Consider the following 25502-nt stretch of genomic DNA (forward strand, 5'->3'; position numbering starts at 1 on the left):
AAAAATTAATTTGAGATGGTGTCTGGAATGGTGTCACAGAACACCTTTATACTGCACTCTGAGGAAAGTTCATTGCCTTGTGGCTCCTGACTGAATTTACTTTCCCAGTCCCAATCAGTCCCAGCTTCTGTGGGGGAGCAGCAGCCACGAACCCACAACCACCCCTCTGATGAACTCCATAGGTCTGGAAACTCCATAGCACCTGGGCAAAGCTGGGCAAGCTTCTCCCAGGGGAAGAAATGGAAATCTTGGAGTGAGATCCATCTTGTACTTGGGGACAGGCTACGACTTCTTTGCATCTAGACAAGAATTTATGGTGAAACTGTAAATTTTCTGCTTACTGAATCACTGTCTACAGTGATACCTGTTGGGATTTGAGAAAGAGGGATTGTCAGAGACAGGGATGTAAAGTTATTCTTTTTCTCCTACTGCTTCAAAACTCTGGTACATGGAGGGATTTATCATGCCCCTTGCTGAGGGAGAAAAGGAGGTGAAAATAACTAAAATAATTTTTTAATATGAATCCACGAACATTAGGATACATTGAGCCAAGCCCAAAGTAATGCAGATGGGGTTTTATTTGATGGCAGTATCTTCCATAATATTACAATAGTTATTTTGATGTTTTTGTTTATTTTGCAATCTGAAAGTGCCTGTATAAATAGTACATATCAACTGTTAAAACACATGTGCAGTTTACCATATGCAATAATTCTGAAATTTCCTCACAATCTCAGACAAAACCTTTCCCAAAGCACCCTTAAATATAATATAAAGGGTTCTGCAGAATGGCTCAGTGCAATACCACTTTTCTGCAGTATGAAAAATGGTGCAATAAGAAGTGTGATTGTTCCCATCTCATGTATCTGAAATGGGTGTTGTCAAAATTCTAGTTCAGAAATTTAACCCAGTTTGGAATATGAAACACAAAAAAATTTTTTCATCTTCACATAAAATATGATCAAACATGTTTGGTAACAAAAACCAAACCAAGCCCACCTTCATTTCATCTACACAGAATATGTGACTGCAGAAATGTTCATCATTTTTAGGGTAACCTATATTCTCTTTAATGCCCAAAATTATTCCAGTCTCATGTCAAAAATATCACTTTTCTTTGAGTAAGGATCCTGATTTTACTTAGGATCTTCTGGAGAAGACTTTAGATGCTGCAGTAGTATAAATTAATAGGAGGAATTGTGAATGATTTTTATGGACACCATGGACTCTGCCAAGAGCTCATCTTAGGTAAATGTTTATCTAAACATTTGGCACATCATGCTTATGGAAAGCTATCTGTTCAAAAACTTCCTTCTGGCTACAGCTGCCTCATATCACGCATCTCTGATTTATACTGGTACAGGTCAAGACAAATGGTGACTGTTCAATTGCTGGGAATTAGGTTAATTCAGATTATTTTGCTATAGGTTCTTGACTAGTGCAGACTTCTGTTTGAGCTCTCAGACAGGTTGCCTTCCAGACAATTGCCTGGATGAGATTTTGGAGGCAGGTGTTAACTGTGGAAACTCACTTGGTATTAAACTCACTTGTCTGTTGCCACCGACTTTGGAGACGATACTTTAATTTTTTTTTCTGGTCATTGTCCTCCACAAAAGACCTAATTGGAAATATCTGTCAAATCGTGGCTCTGGTTTCCCTCTTCTTCCCCCGCCCCCCCATTAATTGGGCAGGCATTGTGTTTGTGTGGGAAGGAAGGAGGCTCCTTAGCAGGGTAGCAATATTGCTGGGAAAAGAACATTAAAATGGATAAAGGGATTTCCTAGTGGTATAAATACCTGCACACGACCTCCCTGTGCTCCAGAGCCCTCCTCTGTGTGTATATCCAGGTAAAAATCCTGGAATAGAGTTTGAGGTGCCACTAATCCTGAAGGATCTGGTAGAACACGGGACAGGCAGCTCTCTTGGAGGGTATGAGCTGCCAAGCATTTGCTTCCTCAGACACCTTTGTGCCCTTGAATTCTGACTCTTCTCCCTCTCTGCCTCTGATAATGCATCACAGCGCTGCAGAGTGCCTGCAGGTCTCCAACCATGCCACCAATGTGGTGTCTACAGGTACTTTTTGAAAATACTCTTGCTCTCATTTGTAATTTTTGGGTGATATCGGAGTTCAAGTTTTCCGTATTTAAGGTGTTCAGTATCAGTGTTATGTATGATTGGGACTATGCCAAAGCAGAAGCAATTTCACAAAACTCTGCATATGATTGAATGAGGAAAAGCACAAATGTTCATGTTTTAGATAAATACATCATTTTCTCTAAGTTTGTTACAAGATTAGACTCAAATATGTTGCCAACTTAGAACACTGTCATTGTTGGTATAACTACAATCTTCAATGACAACTGTCACGTAAATTAATGGAAAGGTTGTTTATTATGCAACCATAATTTAAAATATTATAATTTACCTTAAATAGCAAATATATTTAAAAACTCCAGGTGTAAATACAGCTTAAGAACATTGTTTTGCAGGGCATATTACAAACTGAATCAAGACTAAGGTTTAAGTGGGATGTTCAAAATGGGTGGCAGAAACCTTGTCAATATTTTTGAATCTTGTATGTTTGTATATGTAATCCAATTAGATGCATTTAAATACTTGGACTATTTAATCGCTGAATATCTGAGCCAAAGAGTTTTCCTGCAGTGTTAGTACTGAAGAGGTGGGATTCTGGAATACAGGAATTGTTGATAGAAAGCCTTCAGGAACAGAAAAAGAAATAGTTGATTTATTTGAAATTGCATTAACATTATGTTTTTATCTGGGGTCTTAGCAAGAGACCAGATTTTTCCTGAAAAGCATTGGTAATAAAGCATTTTAATGAAAAGAAAAAGCATGTAAGTAGTGAAAACTGGTTATCAGTAATAGAAAACAGGATCATCTTATACATAAAGCAAGAGGCTCAAAATATCCTAATACTGCTGTGGGTTAGCAATAGTGGCAGGGAATAGGAGAATTTAAATTTTGCATGAGGTCAGATTTATGTATCTGTATCACAGCAGTATTTACTAGATTTATCTGATGTGTAATGGAAAGGATACAGTGAGGGTTGGCCCAAAACCTCTGCTACAAATTTGGGTTTTGGTATTTTGTGTCTGCCACCCAAGGACAAATGCCACTGCAGTCAGGGGACATTTTGATTGCAGGATCACATCCAGAAGAAGATCCTGTGAAAAAAATACCCTGGGAAAGCAGAGACAGAGGGTGGTAACAATAATTTATAAATTTCATACATGGATTAAGGAAATGTCATAAAAAGTGCTACTATGTTGAGTGCATGTGAGCAGAATTTGCGTACAATAAAGTGGTGAAAGAATTTTAAATAACAACTTATTTTAAATGTCAAAAGTTTTAAAAATGGATGTAACAATTCTTCATCACAAGAAAGATGAAAACAGTTCTGTTTGAATACAATGCCATGTCATTCAGCTGATGTTCTGCAGTATCCTCAACAGTTCAACTGCTATTATTTCATTTAAATAGCATCATCCTCACTATTTAATTTTAAATCATTATTAGCAAGTCAAAAATCGTATCTTCATGCATAAAAGTTATAGTATGTGGATTATGAAATAGTGGGAAAATGAAACCAGTAAAGACTTAGATCACAACAGGAAAGTTGAATTGCTCTCCTTGCATTACAGTTATTTTATTATATTATTTATTATATTATGTATAAATATATATTAATATAATATGTAAATATTAATATGATATAAATATATAATGTTTATTATATTATATAAATACTTATTATTTATATATTATATTATTTATTATTATATATACATCTTTCTTTTCATTGCATCCACATTAGTATAATAGTGTTTGTCTTAGTAGATTTTATATCTGTACAAGTCTATTTAAACAGAACACTTCACTGTTATGACTACTGTTGGAAGATTCTAATCCCTAATTAGACAGTTTTGAACAACAGGAATGTGTTCTTTAAAATGTGGGTTTACATATCTGAATGTTCATGAACATTAATTTTTAATATTCTGTTTTATTGCAGTTGTTAGAGGGGGCAGTACATGCAATTTTAGTCCTACTTATACATGAGAAACAGCCATATCTCTATATTGCATTCAGTAAAAAAAATGGTCTCATTCTTCAGGCGCTGGCTATTACTGTGCACAGATCTGAAATACTCCAGTGGAAACACTAGAGATAAATTAACAGTGTGTTTGTTGGTGCTGGTGATGGAAAATGTTTATTTAGGCCTGACTTTTTAGAAGAATCCAGAATTTTCCATCTTGTTTCTCTGCCACCTTGCCAAAGCACTCTGAAATGCTTTTTGTTGCTTGGCACTCAACAAATTGTGATTTTTGGACACATCACAGCAAATGTCCCAAACTTTTGCCCTTGGAAACCCAGGCCTTCATTCACTGCAGGGTTTGCTTGAGAGTGAATTTCCTGAGACCATGGAATTAATTTTTGGGTGAGATTGAATGAATCATTGTGGAAGTTGTGTGAGGAGAGGAACAGGTCTCCTCCTTAGGGGTGCAATGCTTCCCCTGCTCAGCAGTTCATGTAAACTGGGTTATGCCCATGGATTATGTAAAAGCAGCTCCTCAAGAGCCAGCATGAAAATTCCTGGTCCTGCCTCAGAGGATGTCCCACTGTTTCCAGTGGCAGCTCTCCCTGACAGGTCCCTGTTAACCTGATGGCCCTGTGTTAATGCTCACAGGAGAAGCTACAACTGCACAGAAGGCACCCAAAATCAAAGTCTGTGTTGTGAATCTTGAATTCTCATCTGTTTTCTCTTTTCTTCCAACTCGTGTGTGTTCGTGCATTGGCTTTGCCACAACAACTCTGGGACGCCTTGGCCAGGTCTGCACTACTCGGTGCCCTCCTGTCACTATGGGAATCAACCTTCCACCTACGGGGTCATGGCAGGTAAGAGGCCAGCCCTCAGCTGGGTGAGCTGTCAGCAGGTGGATTTTAGCCAGTTTTCCTTCAGAGGGGCCAATCCAAGACAATCCTTGAAAGAAAATGGGATTTGGATTAAGGCATTGGAAAAAGGGTTGGGAAATCAGGGGTCAGCGCCCAGAGTTTCCCAAACCTCTGCATCTCTGGTGAAATCACTCTGTATCTTATGTCTCCCTACAATGCTGGGGAAGTCCTGCTCTTTTTGCTCAACTCTGGCCACTTCTGATGATTATCACTTTTTGAGGAAGCAGGATATACCCAACACTCTGTGTATTACTGTGCCTGGGCTGATGAACCCCTGGCTGAAGCTGTAAAATAGAATGATGGCAAAGTGAAGGGATACCTGAATTCAGCAGGCAGATCAGCCATGTGATCATGGATTTTTACACTCAGGAATGCATGCTAGCATCCTGCTCACTCTTCCCTGTCCCAGGCTCAGTAAGAGTGAGGCATTTAAATTCTGTGCAAGTTTAAGTAGCAATCAATGAGATAATGACATGAACCAAATTCACATAACTCCCAGGAAATAACTGGGACTTGGAAAGAATCCAAAATCAAACTCAGAATTTTATTTCATTTAAGAATTAAGGAAATACTAGAGTAAATCAGCATAGACTAATATAGCTGCATAGGGACAGAGTGTGGACTTCCCTCATGGTGTGCAAATTTCCAAATGCTCCTATTTGATTTCTGTGTCTTTTGCAAACATTCCTGGCATTGTCCAGATGTATTAACTGGGGAAAGTTAATAAGTAATAGTAAATTGTGTTGCTCAGAAATTAATTTTCTTTAATTCCAAAAGAAGTATATTTTTATTCTTCTCCTTTTTTTTTCTTATTTTCATCTTCTAATGTAAAAAATTACTTTGTTTTCTTAGGCATCAAGCCTGCAACTCCAGAGATGCTCTCAGCAAGCCTCTCCCAGACTCGAATCTTACAGACATGCAGCATGCCCCATCCCAACGTGGTAAATGGTGTCAGCACCTTGCAAAGCAAGTTACCCTCTTTAAAAGTATTTTTCATTATTTTTTTGAGAATTTTTTTTGTAGTTATCCTGTGTGAAGTGTATAAAATAATTCTGTGGGGTTAGAACCTCCAACACTGATGGGAGTAATTGGGGCAGTGAAGAAAAACCTAACCCTAATAAATAGAGGAAGCAGTGGGAGGTTGGTGAACTTCTGAGTTCTACACAGTTCTGTGTAGTTTAGAAAATTGGGAAGGATGACCTGAGAACCTGGAATTTACTGGCTGCTCCAGATACACTGAGGAGTGTTAATATTTCTCCAGTAATTTCCCCCATGCCTCTGTCAGGTCAGATACATTTTAGCCCTATGTACAATATCTAGGAAAAAAATAGCCTTCACTCCTAACTGAATCTCCTTGTTAAGTCTGACCTTTGTGAACAAAAGGTAGTGAAAGACAGCTCTGTTTTGTCCTTGAGCAATTTCTTTTTCAAAGTATTGTTCTGATTGAGTTCTGTTTTTTTTTTCTTTGAGCTCTAACTTTCCTCAAAGAAATTTTATGCTACAGTTAAGCCAAGATAGTGACTAGTCTGAGCATCAAATGGCATCTACATGGAAATATTCTATATACCAGAAAATAGAGAATTTTAAGTGCCTCAAAACGACACAGATCCACCAATCTTGCTGTGCTACTGAATTCCAGTTTAGAGCATGTTTTTTTAATTTGTGTAAGTTTAGGATATTTGCCTCTTATTTCAGTGTTTCAGTTTGCTGATAGGATGGCTGTGAACAAAGAAGGGAAAACACATCCTAAGAAATTCTAACCCCCGGATTTTCTCGTGTATAATATATAAATAATTACAATTAATTAATGATTAGTTCTCTAAATTAACTGCAGCCGTGGCTGATGAGGCGGCCAGGGCAGCTTTTCATGTGCAGCAGCAGAGGATCCTTGCACTGATCCTTTTCTCTGGGTTGCCCAGGTGGTCTGGCCCCTTGCCTGTACAAATTCCCGGAGCACGCGCTCAGTGCCAGCTCCTGTGCCCTTGGCCACGGCTTCGCTGCCGTGCCCCAGCCCCTCCTCACCGACGACCCCGCTGGCTCCGACTTCAAGCAGGAGTTCCGCAGGAAAGGCAAGGCCGTGGAGGAGCCTGTGGACATGGACTCCCCCGAAATCAGGGAGCTGGAGAAATTCGCCAACGAGTTCAAGCTGCGGAGGATCAAGCTGGGTACGTGCTTTGTGTCACAAGCAAAACCGAGAGGTTCCAGTGAAAGCCAAGTTTTTCTTGTAGTGGCTTAGGTGCACCAGTTAATTAGTGGCTTGACTTCATTTTCTTCTGTCTTCACTCAGAGCCAGGATTAAAACATGAAGGAAACGAATTTCTTGTTCAGGCTTGGTTGTTTATTAAATCTTATCTAAAGGACAAAGTGCTCTACAACACTTCTACCTTTCAGCTAAAAGTGAGCAAAATGGAGGTGAATTTAGCTAGTCACAAGGTCTTTTAAAGCTAAACAGTCCAATAGAGAAATAACACCTGTTATTTATACTTCTGACCCAACAACAAAACCCCTGTGACCCCCAGTGCAGCACTATCCAAACAAAAATTACTGCCTTAAAGTATGAAGAAGAAGGAAGAAGAAAGAGAAAACACTCAAGAACATCCATCTTGTCCCATACCTATTACTATATTCTAAAACCCCCAATTTTAAAACCCTTCACTGTGTGAAATCACACACTCCTATTTAACTATACACCCATGACTTTAACTCCATCACTCAAATTTGGAAGCCTTCTCCAAGGCCTCAGGTCAAAATCCGTGTTCTCCAGGGGCCAGAAAGCACAGAAATCTCAAAACTCCCAGGTTTCTGGGTTCCAACAATTTCTGTGTGTTTTATGGTCTGACCTCTGCTGCTGCCTGATCCTAACTCTAACCCTGCAAAACTTTCTCCATTCCTAGAAGACTTACATGGAGTTAATGAACTTCAGATTTTAGTTTGCAGAAAGGAACTTTAAACTTTCCCTCCCTTAAAATATTTGTTTTAAATGCAGAGAAAACTTTTCTGTTTAAGGACTTACATTCAGTAATTTGAATTCAGTATTGAATTACGTTCAACATTTTGCACAGCTCCAAATTGTCTGCAGCTCAGGGCAGGGCATGCTGTAACCTCTCATACCCATCCTCTTCTCCATGGAGTGGGGTACTGTTATTTCAGTATACACTGAGTGATATCCATGGGAAATCCTTCACAACAGCAGCAAGCTTCTCTTCCTGGCTTATTTTTTTGTGCCATAACACAGTTGGGAAGCAATTGATATCTTTGCTGTTGTGAGATAACACAAAGGTGGGCTGAGCCCTGTTTTTCTTGTCATTATCACCTATAAAACTGCATCAGGATTATAGGGAAGCTTCATATAAATCTAAAAAAAATTATAAGCTTATTTGGGATATTTGAGTGTTATCTCAACAGCTCAAAAGTCAACCCTCCCAGGAAGCTTCAGAGTTGCTTTTCCTCTTTGTTTTTGGCAGGTTACACACAAACCAACGTTGGAGAAGCGCTGGCTGCCGTGCACGGCTCTGAGTTCAGCCAGACGACGATTTGCCGCTTTGAGAACTTGCAGCTGAGCTTCAAGAACGCGTGCAAGCTGAAATCCATCCTGTCCAAGTGGCTGGAGGAAGCAGAGCAAGTGGGAGGTAGAGAACTGAAACCCTCTAAATACTGGTTTGCATTTCAAGCAGAATCCCATATAAATATTTTAGGGCTATTATACGTCTTCTGCAGAGTAAAGAATGTTTTATCAGCTTTAAATGCTGAGGTGTGCTTGTATTAAGGTAGAGTGTTTTTTTTTTTTTTGGATGAGTATGGAGGGCAAAACTGAAATGCATGGAGTGTACAGAATAGCAGAAACATCTCTTGGGCTGCTGGAAGAAATTTCTTCCAGTCCTATCCTAGCAAAGCAGTTCCAGTCCTGCACAGAGCCAGAGTAGGATCTGCAGGACAGCCCATTTAGCAGTGTACAGGGATTTTTCACTAGCACAGGACTTTTGCTTCTAACCATTTCTGCCTATGGCCATTTAAGTTGGAGGTAAAACAGTGACCAACCATCCTAACAATGGACAGATCCTGTGTGTGATGCTCCTCTTATTCAGCAGCACTTGTGCTTTCTTCTTCCTTCAAAGATAGTGACTGTTTTGCTGGAAATGTTCTTGTTTTCCAGTCCCCTGGAATGCAACTGCCAACTTTTGTTGTTTGGTTTCTTCTTTTTTTTCATTACAGCTTTGTACAATGAAAAAGTTGGAGTGAATGAACGCAAGAGGAAGCGCAGAACCACCATAAGGTAATAAACATTTAAGTCATTACAGGTTGGAAACAATTTTGGCTAAGATGCTTCTTTTTCTTCTGTTAAAATTGAAGTGCTTCAATATTTTCTATTAATGAACATCTGCACCTTGTGCTTCTAAAAGTTTCAGTATTTTGAAACAATCAAGTGAAAAAAACTAACCCTTCAGACCCTCAGTTTATTCCAAAGATACTATTTTTCCCAATTAAAGTCATTCTTAACAAATATTTGAAGAGAAACTAATAGTATAAGGAAAGTCCCATGAACTAAATCAAGTTAAACTACAGCAGAAATGTCTAAATTTGAATTTGTGGAAAGTATTTCATACTTTGCTCAAAACCTAAGGAGTTGTCAGTCAAAAAGTAATGATGTTACAATAATTCAGTGTGTGTAAAACACCGTGCTATTAATTAGCCAGTTTTGTTAAACATTAGTAAATATTGAAAAACTGACCTGTAAATGAAAGACCAACAGATGAAATAACTGGAGAGCAGATTCTGTATTTCAGTAGCAAATACCTGCACCTCACTTCCAGAATAATGCATGAAGTGCCCTCTCGTGTCCAAAGAAATTACAGCTACTGCTGAAACTTCTGGATGCCTCCCAGTGGCACACAAGCATGTCACAGATGTGTTTTTAGACCATGTAACAGAAATTGGAAGCAAATTCTATCTGAAAATAAGAAAAAATAACAGTACTAAGTTATTTTGTTTAGTGAACCACTCAACTGTGGTCGCTGCTGACTCTTCAGAACAGATGAGGGCAGATATTTGGAAAATGTGATGATGGCTAAAACAGCTGGCTATAATCTGTGTGATTTCTAGGAATACTCTAGTGCTGTCTCTGTAATTAACACAGAGTGTTTCCCAAATCTGAGTGGTGGAGCTCTTCCTCTCTGTAAACCCAAATGATTTGATACAACCAGGTAGCACCACTGATGTGCATTTGCTGGGGCAAAGAGTGGTCAGGCTTGTTCCAATTCCTGTGGCCCCAGTCATAACTAGTTAGTAGCTGTGTCTCCTAGATAATATCAACAAGCACAAATATTTCATAATTAACACTGAAATTGCACTGATCTTGATGCTATTTTTGCCTTTTAATCACCCCATGCCAAAATTCTGTGTGACATTACACTGCTCATGTCAGCAGAGAACTAGGGAGTATTTTTAGTGTTTTAGGTTTCATTTTTGTAGAGAAAGATTAAACAAACCAAGTCACTGCCTTCAGTGCTGTTACTTGATCTTTCTCTGAATGTACAGAAAAGTTTTTAAAGGTGACATTTTCCCCCTGTATCCAGCATTGCTGCCAAAGAAGCCCTAGAGAGGCACTTTGGAGAACAAAGTAAGCCGTCTTCTCAGGAAATTATGAGGATGGCTGAGGGGCTCAATCTTGAGAAAGAAGTTGTGAGAGTTTGGTTTTGCAACAGAAGACAAAGGGAAAAAAGAGTGAAGACCAGTTTACACCAGAATGCCTTCAGTTCTATCATCAAGGAGCACCATGAATGCCGGTGAAGCTTTTCCACGTACAGATGTAGATTTCTCTTCTGCTTTTTGTAAGTATTGTAAATACTGCGTTGTTAAAAAAAGGATAAAAATCAGTCAACCACTCATTCCTCCTACAAGGTACCAGCTTCAGATGTAGTGTTTGTGAAAGACCCAATTTTAATATAAAGGGTTGGAAACTAAATCCTGCAGTATGTGTTTGAGGAGTTGGAGGTGTCTGCAAGGAACCCATCACCCATTGTTTAACTAGGAAGCCTTCCCAAAAACCTTCCCTATGCTGTACCTTTTTAGCATTTGTGGTAGGAGTTAATGACTAAATGTATGTGTGTTGTACATTCTGAAAGGTTGCAAGGCTTGGTGTCAGCAGCTGTAGCATGGGAAGGATTTAGCTGTCATTAATTAAGGCAATTAATTAAGAGGTATCACACTGCTCCTACTGGATACTCTGTCTCAGCACAACATTTGACTGTCTTGAACTGCTGTCAAGTGGCTTGATAATGCTTGTTATCAAAGGTAGTTCTTGCTAATTTGTTACATGCCTCAAAGTTTGGTTTGGGTAGGCTCAGCTATAAAAACAGGAATACCATTTATCTGACCTTAAGACTTTGTGGCCTGAGGGGAAGAAAAATAATTATCTGGGGTTTTATTACATTGGTCTTTCTCTGTGTCGTACTTGTGATTGAAACCATGTGTGGACATACTTACACCAGAGATGGTGTGTTAAGCTGAAGAGTATACCAAAGAAGAATTGATTGCACTGCACATTCCTCCTTTATTACACCCCACTAATTGAAAATAATCCCTTATTTGTCATCCTCTAGCCTAGAGATAATCGAGGGGAAAAAATACCAGTGCCAGAGCTCCACCTATGAGGCAGGCACTTCGAAAACAGAGTTAATGACTGTAGTACCCACCAGGGATAGATTATCCAGCATCTCATCAGCCCTGCTCATTGTTATGGGAATTAGCCCATTACCATATAAGCATTTTGACTGTTTTCCCAGGACTGAAATTAAGTGAGTACATGCAAGTAGTACTGGCCAGATACATTTTATTTTTCCATAAAACAAACCTGATGATTTAGAAAATGTCTATGTAATAGGCCTACAGAAAGCCAAAGGAGTTTAATGTTCAAGACCACTTAGGAGCAGCATGTACAAGTTAAGTGCTCACTCTCTAGTGTACATTAAATTATCTCTGATACTTATTACAGTGACTACAAGCATATTCAGCAATGGAAATCAGGCTCCTGGATTTCTTAAAAAAATACATTTTTATGGATGAATGCACCACTCTAAGCCCTTAACTGAGAAGAAAACTTCAATTTAATAACTCAGAGAGGAGAAACTGTAGCTATGTTCTCCCTTCAGGCTGCTCTCATCACTAGCACAGCTCACACACCATAGCAGGGATCCAAGGTGCATACTTTTATTCACCACAGGTTATCAGCAGGTCATGAACTTCACAAAAAAAGTTCAGCTGAGAGGATCAGCACTCAACAAAGGTGGTGGCATGCATTGCTGTACCTTTAATGTGACGTGGTCAAATGTTATGTATGTTGAAATTGCTATCTGATATATAAAAACTTTATTTATATTCTAAATTATTTTCTTAATTATAAAAGGCTTTCTAGAAATGCTATCAGCCTGTACTCCCCAACCTCCTCATCCAATAAAGTATTCCTATACATTTGGCACTCCAGGCAATGATTTGTAGTTCTGTTTGGGTATCACTTTCCTCTCTTTAGCTGTGTCTCATCTGAAGTGTGTTTTAGAATGTTTTAACAGTTTTTTCCACAGCAGCCTCATTCTAATATGGTGGTCTCTTGCCCCTCAAAAAGTCTCACCAGTGAAAGATAATTGCAGCAAGTGTAAAATAAAATGAAAGGTGACACATACAAAATTATCCTGCAAAGGAATGACAAAAGGCCAACTGGAGGAAGCAGCCACCATTTAAACACATCTACCTGCTACCACAGGAATACAAACAAATTAAAGTTATTTAGAGAAGAAAAGCTGGATGAAATCAATTTTAACTGTTGCAGCTGGAGCCATTACTTACAAAAAGTGGCAATTCTTTTTTTTTTTCTCTAGGAACAAGTTAATTACCATTAATTTCTCTTGATTGGGAGTGGAGACACAACCTGCATATAAGGCAGCATTTCCAAGGAGTAGCTCCATGAACCTGCAGGAGTTTAGCTGGCCACTCAGCCAAGCTGGGCTGCACTGTTTTTCTTTGAGAAACTTGTGGGGTTTTTTCTTGCTCTTTTCCCATGGTAACTTTAGACAGGGTGTTAAAACCACGTTAGAGGGCAAAACAAGGTGTTATCACAAGGTATAAATCTGAGGTTCAGCTGTCCCTGAAGAACTGTGATGTGCCCTCGTGTGAGGGACACAACTCACCAAGCACAGGCCAAGCTGCTGATCAAAGGTAAGGGGAATCACTTTAAGTTACTCTCTGCTAGACTTAATGTGTGTGTATTGAATGTATAGATTCTGCTCAGATATGAACTGTACTAAAAGGCTGATGGAGCTAAGAATATAGAATAGAAGAACTAGGAGTAAATATGGAAAGAAGCTTAAAACAAAACAAAAAAATTGGTGGTTTTTAACATGCTTGGGGAAAAAACATCTGTGGAAAAAAACCAAGTGAATGCCAGCAGTTCCTTTGTATGAACAAGTTCTCAGATGAGAAAGCCACTTAAAGCTGTTGTGTGTAGAGCTTGCATACTGGATGTACTTTAAAATAGAAATTGGAAGAGTATTAGGCAAGGAAGCATCCTTTACATTCACTGTGTTCTCACTGCTTCCCTGGGAATTGCTTCTGGGCACTTGAAGAGCAGGACTCTGGGTAGAGCCAATTTTAGGTGTGTGCACAGCTATGTCATTGCTCCCAGATGGGGATTTAGATCCAGTTCCTATTTAGGTGTTAGCAGGGATAAAGGAGGGTAAGGATTGAGTGGTTTCCTTGGGTTTCACTCAATGTGATTTAAAAGGAATTTGTATCCAAGAAGGGGGTGCAATTTTTTTAGACTGATCCAACATACTGACTGTAATTGCACACACATAACAAGCCTGAAAACCTACAGCACTTCTCACTCTGCTACCCAAGGATTTTTACACAGGTTAGAGCTGCATGGTTGAAAAGGTGACTTGTAACAAATAATGGGATTGATACTGACACCAGCCCTAGTTTAGCAGTCCTAAGGGCACCAAAAAAGCAATACCTTTCTTCCTGTTTCTCAAAGACCCAGAGGAAAGAACTTACTACGGAATTATGCCCAATTTTGACAGTTAATAAAAGGATCAACTGCACACATCATTCAGAAAGACACGAGTTTGGTGTTCAACCAAACTACAATCAACCACTAACATTTGATCCCTGTGTTCTCATTATGATTTCTCTTTCAATACCACAGAGCAGTACTTGGGCACAAGGTTCCAGACAAGGGAATGCAAACTTGAAAAAGTCTTTACTGAATATTGAGTCAAAGGCCCACAAGCAACTACAATAAATATTATGGTGCTTTATAGCTCAAGTCAAAGGAATGTTTATCAGAGCTCATGAAGAAAGCCCAGTAAGAGACAGATGTGTAAGACTAACCCTACAGAGGACAAAGTCATTGTGGAATAAAAAGCCTTTTATTAGATTTTTACAAAATAACTTGTAAAAAAAAAATCACCCCATATTGGATATATGCAATATATTAACTTACACATTCCTACCCACTACCTAAGAGATTCAATTTGTCCACCATTTCTTTGAAAGAGGAAAAACACCTGCAATTTTAGGTCTAAAACTTGAGGAAGGCTCTCCTCTGAATTCTTTTTTGCTGATTTCAGTCCTAAACAGTAGATGGTGCAACAACAGTAGATTCACTGAGGTTTTCTGCTGTGCTTTGCCTAGCAGCAAAGTCTCTCTATGAGGTTTGTTCCCCCCTGTTTTCCTGGTTTTGGGAGGTATTTTGCTTTTCTATTTTTCAAACCAAGTTGATTGTTGTTTCTGTTCAATGAGCAGCAACACTAAATCAACACTGAGGGATAAATATCTCCAGCAGAGTCAGGGCTGAGGAACATCACACCATCTAGGAAGTAATAACTGGGAACTGCATTCTCATTTTGTCTTTTTCAAGTATCAACAGTTCTTATTCCTTAGCACAATGCATATTCCAGTTAAAGCTAGAATTGTGTTGATGCAGTTCAGGGACCATAGAAAAACCTTCACAGAACCAGAACGCTTTTATTATAGTGTTCAGACAAGTAGTTCTCATTCATGATCCAAAATTTTTCTCAAATCTAATATTTAGATTTAGCTTATCAATGTGATCAGTTGCATCTTAGCAAACAATACAATTATGCACAATTATCTTCCATTAAGAAATACTGTAAAATATATACAAATGTTGCTTCAGGCAAATGTCCTTTTTGCAAGTGCACAAATTGCATTTCTGAATGTGTGCATCTCTCCAGCACTGAGTCCCATCAAGTGTACAGAGAGGTCTCACCAAAGCATTTGTGAAACCATCTCAGTTATTAAGTTTACTCACCTTTCAAAGACTCATTCTGAAAGAAAATCACAAAGGTACAAGATTTATATACATAAAGGCACAGCAATTCTGTTGAAACCAGCTAAGTTACAGTACAATAGAGTTCAATCAGTGCCTTTCATGCAACAAAGCTCACTAACAAAGTAAGTCCTCTTCCAGAAAAATTAAATGCATAAAGAGTGTATCCTTCCCTTCTGGTAAGAAGAATAACAAGCTATTATTTCATCAGTTCAAAAGGAATTTCAAAGGAATACATAAAATGCTTTTTCTTTCTGCCTAAATTAGCTAGACTTTCAAAGCTATTTCTCATGGAAAAAAATAGTTTCCAACTAAGAGCCAAGGTGAAGTTTTGTTTGTGCTAAGAGATGACAGACTAAACATGTTTCTAAAATGATAATTTTGTAAAAATGATAAATATTATAGAGGTGCTGTCCTAGGAAGTGGCATGCCCATCCACAGAATAGCCAGTTCTAGAGACAGATCAGGAACTGAGATGGAACTTTGAATCCAAAGGACAGATCTGGATCAGGTATTGGTGAATTTATTGTTAGAACTGCACCCCCTCATTGGTCCAGAGTCAAAAAGACTCCATGCAATGGATGAAAAAAAAACTACTTGTCTCTGCAAATCGATCTTCGAGGTGTCATTTCTGAGACTTCAGGGTTTTCCTAGAAATCAGTTGCATTGAAAGAGTGTTTGCACTTTGTACATGTGTCTAGAGCTGAGCACCCAGCAGCAGACTCTGAAGTGGATCAGTTAATCCACGCCCAAGGCTTTCAGCTGCCGCTCGATCTCCTCATCCGAGATGGTGCCGGCGGTCGATGCCGATGCGGATGGCAAACCTCTGGCAGCTGAGGGAGCCTTGGCCATCTGCAAGGAGACACAAGTTTTCTTCAGTCAGAATAATGCAGGTTATGACAAGCTGACTTTTAGCAAAAACTTTTTAAAAAATGGAATGTAGGAGGAAATGCAGATGAACTGTGCCATACCTTGCCAGAGATTTCGATCCCGATCTCATCAAGCACTTGATTAACAATATCTTGGGTTTCTTCCTCTTCATCAGAAGCATCAAAAATATCATCCAGAGTATCATTAACTTAGAAGAAAGAAAAAAAATCCAGGCTGCATTAAGCAAAAAGGTGACTAACATGACCTAGTACCCTCTTTCTACCCTCCCAGAACACAGCAGCAATGCCATGATGCAATATTTCATCAGAAGGCACCTGGGTGTTAGAGAGGCTTTCTTAGCTCTGCCTTGCAAAGCCTGTGATCACAGCCAGGGAACAACAGGGTAAGGCATGGCTGTTATTATAAAAACGCTTAGTTCCACCAGAAGAGCTCTGCTGCTGTATTGTCCTCTGCATTAGGTTTTACCATTTCTGCAAAACACCTATAGTTTCATAAAAATCCCCTTCCTCTCTTCTTCCTGCAAGTAGGTAACAAAGTTGTTAACTACTCAGATAACTTGTGTGAAACTGAGGTGTTTCCATCTTGGTCAACAGCACTGGTTTGAGTCCATGCTAATTAATATGGCCAACAAAGGGACAGGAATTGGGATTGGGAAAAAACTGAGCAACACCAGGAGTCAGCTGACAGTGATAATTGTTTTGCAGAAGATGGGAAGGAATAGATTTTAGATTTAATACCTAGAGCTTCTAAAAAGTCAAAGGCTCAGCATTCCTGCTCAGACCTACATTGATTTGTTGGCTCTACATTTTTGCTGTCAGTCTCATTAACTACAGAAACAGACTTCAAACATCAGTGTTTTTAGGGTAGCTCTCCCCTGCCAAGAGCAGCCAGCTGTCCCCTGCAGTGCAGAACTTACTCATTTCTTCAGTCATTTCCATCTTCATGTTTTCCTTCTGGAAATTCTGCATAGTTTGTAGTGTCTTTTGTGGATCCATTTTCTTGTTAACTGCTTGCATTGTCTATTAATATGGAAAAAACTCTTAAATCATACAATGAGACATTAGTAAATATCATTGCATTTATTAAGAAAAATGCTTCAATCCAAATTTTTCTGAATGCTGGCTAACTTTTAAAAAAATATTTTTACATTTTTTTCCTACTAACCTAATCCTTATAACTACTCCAGTGACACTTTGATTTTGAGAAATTTAATGCAAGATTTATCACAGATAAAAGTCACCCATGCAATAATTAAAAAGCAAGACCAACTTGTTCACCTTAGTGCTGTTGTCAGAATACTGAGTAAGGTGTTGTACCTGACCAGTCAGACAAGCCCAGTTTGTAAATTTGCTTCAGAGCCACAGCTCTGTATCACTGGCTGGCTGCAATCTGCCCTCATGCTGTGTCTGACCACCAAGCCTTTGTGGTAATTCCTTTCTGCACTGAAATGCATTGCTGTGTTTAACTGGATTTAACATGGACTGGGATCAAAGCCCAGCCTGGTCTACAGTGGTGCATACTAATTCTGCTTCCTGCACCTCAAGCTGAACAGTCCTCCATGCCAAAAGCCAAATCCCTCTTTATCAGTTCAGGGAAATAGGGGAAAGTTCACAACTAACTCAGAAAACTGAGATTTTTCACTCTTGTATGAGATGAGATTTGGGAGAAAACTTAATGCAATAATCCTTCCTGAGAGAGCACAGAGAATGACAGCGAACTCCACATTTCATTTTTTTTTTAGGAACTTTAGATCCAAAGCAATAACCTACATTTTTCAAAGGCCATAAAGCTATTGTGACACACTGCCTTGATTTCTAGACAAATCGTGGCCTACTTTTTCCCAGTAAAAACTACTTGTGACAATAAATACAGGCAAGGCACTGAAGCAGCAGGGTTTGGGGTTTTTTATGTACTAAAAGAGTTCATTCACTGGCATTAGTTTATTTTTACCATGTAAACATTTGACAGATGTCTAGTCCAAGAAAGTACGTAGGTGCTATGTGGATAGATTGACCAAACAAAAAGTGTTTTAATATAAACCCAAATTGTTTCCTTACTGTATCCTCACCACCCCTGTGCAGTTGAGTTTTAGCCCTGCAATTACCAAAAATAACACAATTTTTGCAGCCATATGCTGCATTTGAATATAACAGAACATCTTGCCTTACTTTTGCTGTAGCTGACATAGCTCCTGCCATCTTCATCTGGGAGTTCATGACCTTGGTTTGGGTGGACATGGAAGTGACTTTGGAGCTCACAGCGTAGGTTCGATTCTTCTGCTTCCTCAGCTGCACCAGCTGCTTTGCCAGCACTTTGCAAGCCTCTTTGTTCCCAGTCTTTGCCATTTTCTTGATTTCCAGTTCCTGTGAAAAAAGGTGTGAGATTAATTCCACAGAATTTCCATACAAGGACTGTAATTAAGCCTTACCACTAATAATTAAATTCAAAAGTTAACTGTCCTCTGGAATCTTTTAAGACATTTAAAGTTATATAAATAGTTCCTTGCTATTTTAACAAGGCTGTTTAGAAGAATCAATGTCATGCTTTGTATGATTTGACCACAAGGAAAAAACTCAGTAAAACTGAATTATAGTGTGGTAGCACACAGTTCCCCCAAAGACTTTGCATGATGTCATGTTCATATGTGCAAAGCCCCAGAAAGTGAAGGAATTGTGGTATCAACTACTGGTGCCATGACTCTAATCAACTTTGATTTTTTTACAATCAAATAACATCATTCATGTAAGAAATGGAGAGTTCTTTTCAACAAATTTTCAACCTCAAGAGAACCTCACAGCCTTTTTGGGGGAAAAGTAGACAGCAAGTTAGATGACCAATAATTATAGGCTTTTCACCCTTATAATTTAGCTGGACTTAAATCATAATAAAAACAGCATAATTTAACATGTGCTTATGCTGTAATAAAGACAGACACTTCTGTCTTATTAAAAACCAAACCCAAACCCCAATCTGTCAATTCAAAGAGAAATAACAATCTGTTTAGCCCAGAGGTACTAGGAAAAAGCCTGGCACAAATAATCTTGTCAGCTGGGATTCTTCAAAGTGTGCCTTCTAATTTGTGACTTGGTAATGCAACTTTGCAACTCCTTTTTCCTTTACAGCCTTTTTAAGGAGGTCTTGCCCCAGTGGCTCAGTTTTCTTCATTTTGGTTTTTACCATTAAGGAAAAACAGCTTTTAAATACCAGCTTTCTCCTGGATTTTTCAGGAGAATGTGCCTGCTATAGGTATGCAGTTGTTTCACTTCATGTGCACTGCACTGCACTCAAGAGAAGCTGTGAAAAGATAAATCCTGCTCACCACAACCTGCAGAACAGTCACCTTTAAAGGCAGGTGTAGACTGGCCCACTGCATTACCCTGACTACCACAAAAGTTCCCAGTTAAGTTTATCACAGAGATGGTTCTGGCACAAAACCTCCTCTGCAGATTCTTAATTTCCAAAGGGTATGTCATATACACTATTTTTAATCCAGGAAGGTACAGAGTGGCAGTGAAGCAGCAGGAGACTGTTCTAACGTTAGAGGCCTGAAATAGAAGTAAAGCTGTGCTCTTAGAAAGTACCTCACAGGAGCCACAAAAATTCCTGTCACATCACCAGAGTATTATTTCCTTTTTCTTGTATCTAAAGTATTGTGGAGGTTGGAGGGATTAGTCTGCACCCCATAGTTTTAACAGCAAACATTTGAAAATAGGGATTTTTCTCAGTAAGTTGAAAGACCTACATAGCATTTATAACCTGATTTTTTCAAAGAAAAATACAAATCATTGCTAAATCACGGCAGATAATTCACCTGCAGAAATCAAACCCTATATACAGATGGTTTTATTCTTACTTAAAAAGAATTTGGGTAAATTTGGGGTATATTATCTGCTTTTGAGAGGTCTGGGGCAAGCTGATTGAAGTCAGTTATGTTCTTCTGAGGAAAAAAAAATCAAAATTCACATAGTTACATCAGGTTACTGAACTGAAACAGAACTGTCTGCATACATTGAGGTATTTTTATCCATAGAATTAATATAACTGTATAACTGGGTTTTCTCAGAGTAGTATCTTAAAATTAAATTGGGGGGAAAAAAAAGATCTTTCTAGAGAAAGTACATAATGAAATGTTTTCAGATTGACTGATAAGTCCCTGATCCTTCTTCACCTGATCTGACACTGAAAATTAATATTTATTGTCCATTGCTTCTCCCATTCCAGCAGCAAATTTTAACTTTTTCAAAGACATATTTTGCCACTCCTTTTTTCTTCTCCTAAGAAATCCAACATTTCTGAAACCACTTAGTGTGGTAAGCAAATAACACTTCAGCTTGAATATTCACTAAAATTAAGGAGTATCTGGAATATTTCATGTTGGGAAAAATGCCTTATTTATAAGCAACCTACTGTATCTTACATGTACAAGGCTTTCAGAAACAGTTTCTCTGATCTTTTGTTTATCATTCTCAGCTCTTGGTATTCATGCAACCTGCTGCCACGAACCACCACCCTCCATAGCTGCTGGAATGGGCTGGATTATCACAGCTTTTCCCACAGTCTGAGCATTCTTCATGCATCAAACCCCACCATCTGGCACATCCAATTTCTCTCTTTACAGTGCCACACAGGTGCACCATTCAGCCACTGAGTACTTGAAAGCTCACACACAGTAAGTTCTGAATACAACTTAATTTAGGCAAACAGTCCTAATGTTAGGGACTAATTTTAGGGAAGTTCCATCTGAATGAAAATAACTCTACGGGATACTAATTATATCCTGTGGTTTTTCAAATACTCTCTCCCACTGGCCAGTCATGGTAATGTGATAGCATTTCTTTTAATTTTTCCATCACAAGACCACTGATTTACAAACCTTTTAGAAAAAAAAACCTTCAAAAGGACAGAGAATGCTGGGAATTGTAGGGAAAACCCAATGTGGCTATTTTATCTAAATGCATTGTTTCAGGATTTTCTGATGTCAAAGGCTGAGAATTGCTTTTAGACAGTAAATATTTTCCAACACAATTTTAATAACTGAGAAATAAAAAGGGAAAGACAACTTTTTTTAGTATACTTAGTATTCCACTATAATGGATTTGTATCTTTAAAACCTTGCAAGTTTTCTATCATGTGTGTGCTTTAAAGAGCAAAATAAAGTTCCCTGTCGTACTTACCAGTTGTTTTTCCTGTTTTTCAAGTGCTGCTCTATCTCTGCTTATAGCCCTCTGTGTACCTCTTAACTCTCGATTTTGCTCCTTTATTATATCTGGAAAGAAAATATTGATAGCTTGGCAAAGTTTTTCAACACTCCATAAACAGACATGCAGCATGTTTGACACCTCCCTTTGCTCAGGGCGAAGTGACAGCATTTCAGATACAAAAAATATTAGCAAAATACAATTTGTATACAACATCTTTGTGGCAGCAGTGTGGGCTATATCCTGTTAATAAAAAAATGTTTTACTTAGGATGTTGCTTTGCACCACAGCCACAGCAAGAACCTTAACCCCCACAGTAAGACATCTGTACACACACTTTCCTGCAAGTCCAGCACTAACTCAGCAATATCACCCCCAGGCCTAACTGCAACAGGTAAGGCAGCTGAAGGAGCCTTGGTTTATGAAATCTCAGAGCAGGTGAAGTTGCCAGCTCCACAGAACAGTGAAAATAATCCCAGGTGCAAGTCCTGGATCCTGCTCTTCTCTGTCCTTACTCTGCTCTGGGGGATCTTCCTCTTCTCCACATCTGTGTAGCCCTTCTTCAAGTCACTCTAGAAAGCAACAGTGCTTGAAACTTTTCAGTTAGGAGATGCTTAAGAACAGTAAGGCAGGAAAGTGGAGCCTTTACAACAAATTTCAGTCTACAGACAACTGATGTAATGAGCTAAGCTTAAACACTCTCTTTAGGTGAAACTGTGCACTGTACTATTAAAAATTACATACTGGTAACATCCTTTTATTAAAGCAAGTATTACTTACAGTCTAGGCATCAACCATGCTATGCAACTAACTTTTGATAAGATTTACAGCATGTGCTTGGCTGATTCACCTGGGCAAAGGCAGGGCAGGATGTCTGCATGTGACTCAGCATCCTCTGACCTCCATAGAGGAAAGCAGTTATTATCCAGGAGAGGCTCATCTACTCCTAAGTCTGCACTTCGGGTGGGAGTTCAAAATGAGCAGACTGCCACATAAACTTTCTGTAGAGCTCATGAAGCATAAATTCTAGAATCACAGGCCCCCCTTTTCATTTTTTACGGTTTGAGGTAATTTTTCTACAAACAATGAGAAGCATTCACATTCCTCATTTCCAAAGCCAGACATACTATAAAACATCCATTGCTGAAATTATTTCAACATTAATAGGTTTGAATCAGAAAAAAAATCCCAAACCTTTAGTGACATTTTAAAGACAGAATATATGCTTCCTCTTCCAACCTTGCTGAAGATTTCCCCAGTTCTTGGGCAAAGAAATACATATTAAAAAAAAAAAACAACTGTGAAAATGACACCTGTTTCTATAGTGCTACTACTGCTGTGACTGCTACAAAAAAAATTCTTGGGAAATGCAGAGTTTTCAGTGGACAATAACTAAAAACTGAAAGATGGCACAGAATATAACTGCATTCTTCACACTGGCAAAACAGAGAAAATCATTCTGAAAATGCTACAGGCAAGTAATTTTGAAGGTAGATAAATGTATATTGCTTGCACAGCTGCACTTGGTGAAATTGAAAGAAAAGGCTTAATAGCTACATACAAGACTGGCTTTTCTAAATACACTATTTTAAAAAATCCTTAGTGTAGTGAGCTTGAGAAGTAGGAACTTCAAGGTCACAGCAAACAATAACAGTACTTGGGAGATAATAGGGGTAAGCACGATGCTTATTTCTGTAGTTTATGATCTCCCCCAGTGGCTTAAACTAAGGATAGCAATAAACTGAAAACAACTGTTCATAGTTACAGATAGATTTGTAAAAACAGTTACATTTGTTTTTAGAAGTGAAGGCCAAGATGAGTACTTGGTTCGTGTTTCTCTCTGATAACCGAGGAAAATTCCCAGTTACTGGAGCAGAGTATGACAGGTTATTCTGAGATAGCCTCACGCCTATAGCCACTCCTGTGTGTCACACTGCCGTCACACACACCTGGGCAAGGAGGAAGCATTCCTCAAAACAGGCTGGACAAGAGACATTGCTCCTGCAATCCTTCCTTTGGCATGGAAGCCTCCCCTTCTTCCCTTCTGATGGGAAGAGCCAGGTGGGACCTGCGTGTTCCCTAAGCCCTTGTCAAACGCCGACCCACCAGCTTCGACCGGGGCACCCAACAGGCCAGAGAGCAAATCTCGGGCTCGCCTCTGGGGCTCGGCACTGTGGAGAGCTGAGCATCGCCCAGCGGCCTGCTGGCAGCTGGGGCATCTCCCCGGGCTTTACTTTGAGGATCGTTACTCCTGCTGAAGTTTAAGCGCTTTGATGCCAGACTGGCTGCCCAGAACCAAGACGGAGTTGTCTGCACACCCGCGGGGAGCCCAGCCGGGGCGGTGGCGGTCCCGCAGCCGGGACGTGGCTCCCGCACAGCGGCACCGCTCGGTCCCGGCTCCCCTGGGCCCCAGCAACTCCTGAAGGGCCTGTTTTGTTTCCCTCGCTGCCAGTGAGAGATGCTGCTCCTCCTCCTGCTCCTCCTCGCTCGCCCACGGCCCGGGATGGCCGGGCCCGAATCCCACACTCCCGGTGAGCCGGGAATCCCCCGCCCCGCCGTGCCAGGGCCGGCCCGGCCCGGGGGCTCTCCCGAGCGCGGCCGGTGAGTCACGGCGGGCGGCCCGGGGCCTCCCGCTCCCCTCCCGCTCCTCTCCCAGCCCCTGCTCCTCCGGGACGCGGGGCCCGAGGCCGCGACCCCGCCGGGCTCCCACTGCCCCCGGAGCCCCGCCGGGACCAGCCCCGCTCCCGAGGCCGTGCAAGGGCTGCGGGCGGCCGCTGCCCCGGTGGGGCCGGCGGGGCCTCCCCGGGCACCCACTCACCGTCCACGGTCTTCTTCTTGAAGAGCGAGGCCATGGCGGCAGCCGGACCCCCGCACCGCCTGGGCGGGCTGCTGTCGCCTGCTGCTCCGGTGACCAGGAAGCGGCCGGGCCGCGATCGCCGCCCGGCTCCGCCTCCCGGCGCCGAGGGGCGGGCAGGGGCCGGGCCGGGGCTCCGCGCTGCGCCCGCCCACCCTGCGGGCCGGGCTGGGCTGGGAGAGCGATCCGGGCTCGGCTTCTGTCCCGGGGCCGGGCCGGGCTGGGAGAGCGATCCGGGCTCGGCTTCTGTGCCCCACTGTGGGCCCGGCCCCGGGCTGGGAGGGCGATCCGGGCTCGGCTTCTGTGCTACCCTGCGGGGCCGGGCCGGGCTGGGAGAGCGATCCGGGCTCGGCGTCTGTCCCACCCTGCGGGGCCGGACCCGGGCTGGGAGAGCGCTCCGGGCTCGGCTTCTGTCCCACCGGGCTCCCCGCTCGCTGTTTGGGTTCTCTCCTTGTGCGTGTAATTATTAAAGATTAAAATGAAAACGCGTCAAAAGTTAACTCGGCAGCGTGGTGCGCCTCTTGGTTTTCTGTAAACACCGGTCTCGTTGGAAAATAGCAAGTTTTCACTGTTTTTCATGTGTCCCTTTAGTTATTTTTCGCTGAAATCCGGATCTCCTGTACGCGGATAGTGTGGGAATTCAGCGAGCTTCTGTAAGGAAATGTGGTGCGTGGGCATCTGGAGGGATTTGGGCACAGGTCACAATTAAACACACAATTAAACACAATTAAACACACGATTAAGTAGTGGGGTCGCTGCCCGTCTGTGACTGATGAACCGTGGGGTTCGGGATTCTTTGTTCAGGAGCATCCCGGCTCACCCCAAGCCATTCCTGACTCTCGGAGCTGACTATATATTGGTTTTCTGGGATATGCTTTTGTCTCAGGGTCACAAGCACCACTATGCACGAGAGCATGGAAAAAGGAATAATAATTTTCTTGGCTTTCAATATGTAATTACAATCCTTAATTTTTAATAAGGTAGTTTATAACATAGCTGTGGTTTCGTCGTTGGTGATTACCTACATATGCATCATGCCCTTAGAAAATAAAAAGAGGACCTTTATTAAAAAAGGCAGAGCTGTAGGTTTGAATACCAGCTAGATATGACTTCACTTACTTTGAAGTGTTGGGGATGATTATGTTAATGTGCAAAGGGAAAAAAAGAAGTGACTGGAATGTAGTAATGCATTTTGATGGCTAGATATAAATTCAGTCTGAGAAACAGTTGTAAGTTTATGGTT

At 40.6% G+C, this 25502-nt stretch overlaps 2 protein-coding genes across 2 annotated transcripts; one reads left to right on the forward strand and one right to left on the reverse strand.

Annotated features, from left to right (window-relative positions):
• Nucleotides 1-1931: 1931 nt before the first annotated feature.
• Nucleotides 1932-15505, forward strand: POU1F1 (POU class 1 homeobox 1). The gene is given in 8 exon segments (XM_033052782.2): nucleotides 1932-2073; nucleotides 4748-4846; nucleotides 4849-4917; nucleotides 5827-5940; nucleotides 6894-7139; nucleotides 8439-8603; nucleotides 9187-9247; nucleotides 10548-15505. Coding segments are annotated over 8 exon segments (1110 nt in total). The 3' UTR covers nucleotides 10762-15505.
• CHMP2B (charged multivesicular body protein 2B) lies at nucleotides 14375-24360 on the reverse strand. The gene is made up of 6 exons (XM_033052783.1): nucleotides 24224-24360; nucleotides 21382-21473; nucleotides 18376-18570; nucleotides 17124-17226; nucleotides 16288-16394; nucleotides 14375-16168 (listed from the first exon to the last, which is right to left on the reverse strand). Exons 1-6 carry the CDS (start codon nucleotides 24255-24257, stop codon nucleotides 16055-16057), a joined length of 645 nt encoding a protein of 214 aa, XP_032908674.1. The 5' UTR covers nucleotides 24258-24360; the 3' UTR covers nucleotides 14375-16054.
• Nucleotides 24361-25502: the final 1142 nt, after the last annotated feature.

Source organism: Catharus ustulatus, chromosome 2 (genome assembly GCF_009819885.2).
Source record: "Catharus ustulatus isolate bCatUst1 chromosome 2, bCatUst1.pri.v2, whole genome shotgun sequence".
NCBI lineage: Eukaryota > Metazoa > Chordata > Aves > Passeriformes > Turdidae > Catharus > Catharus ustulatus.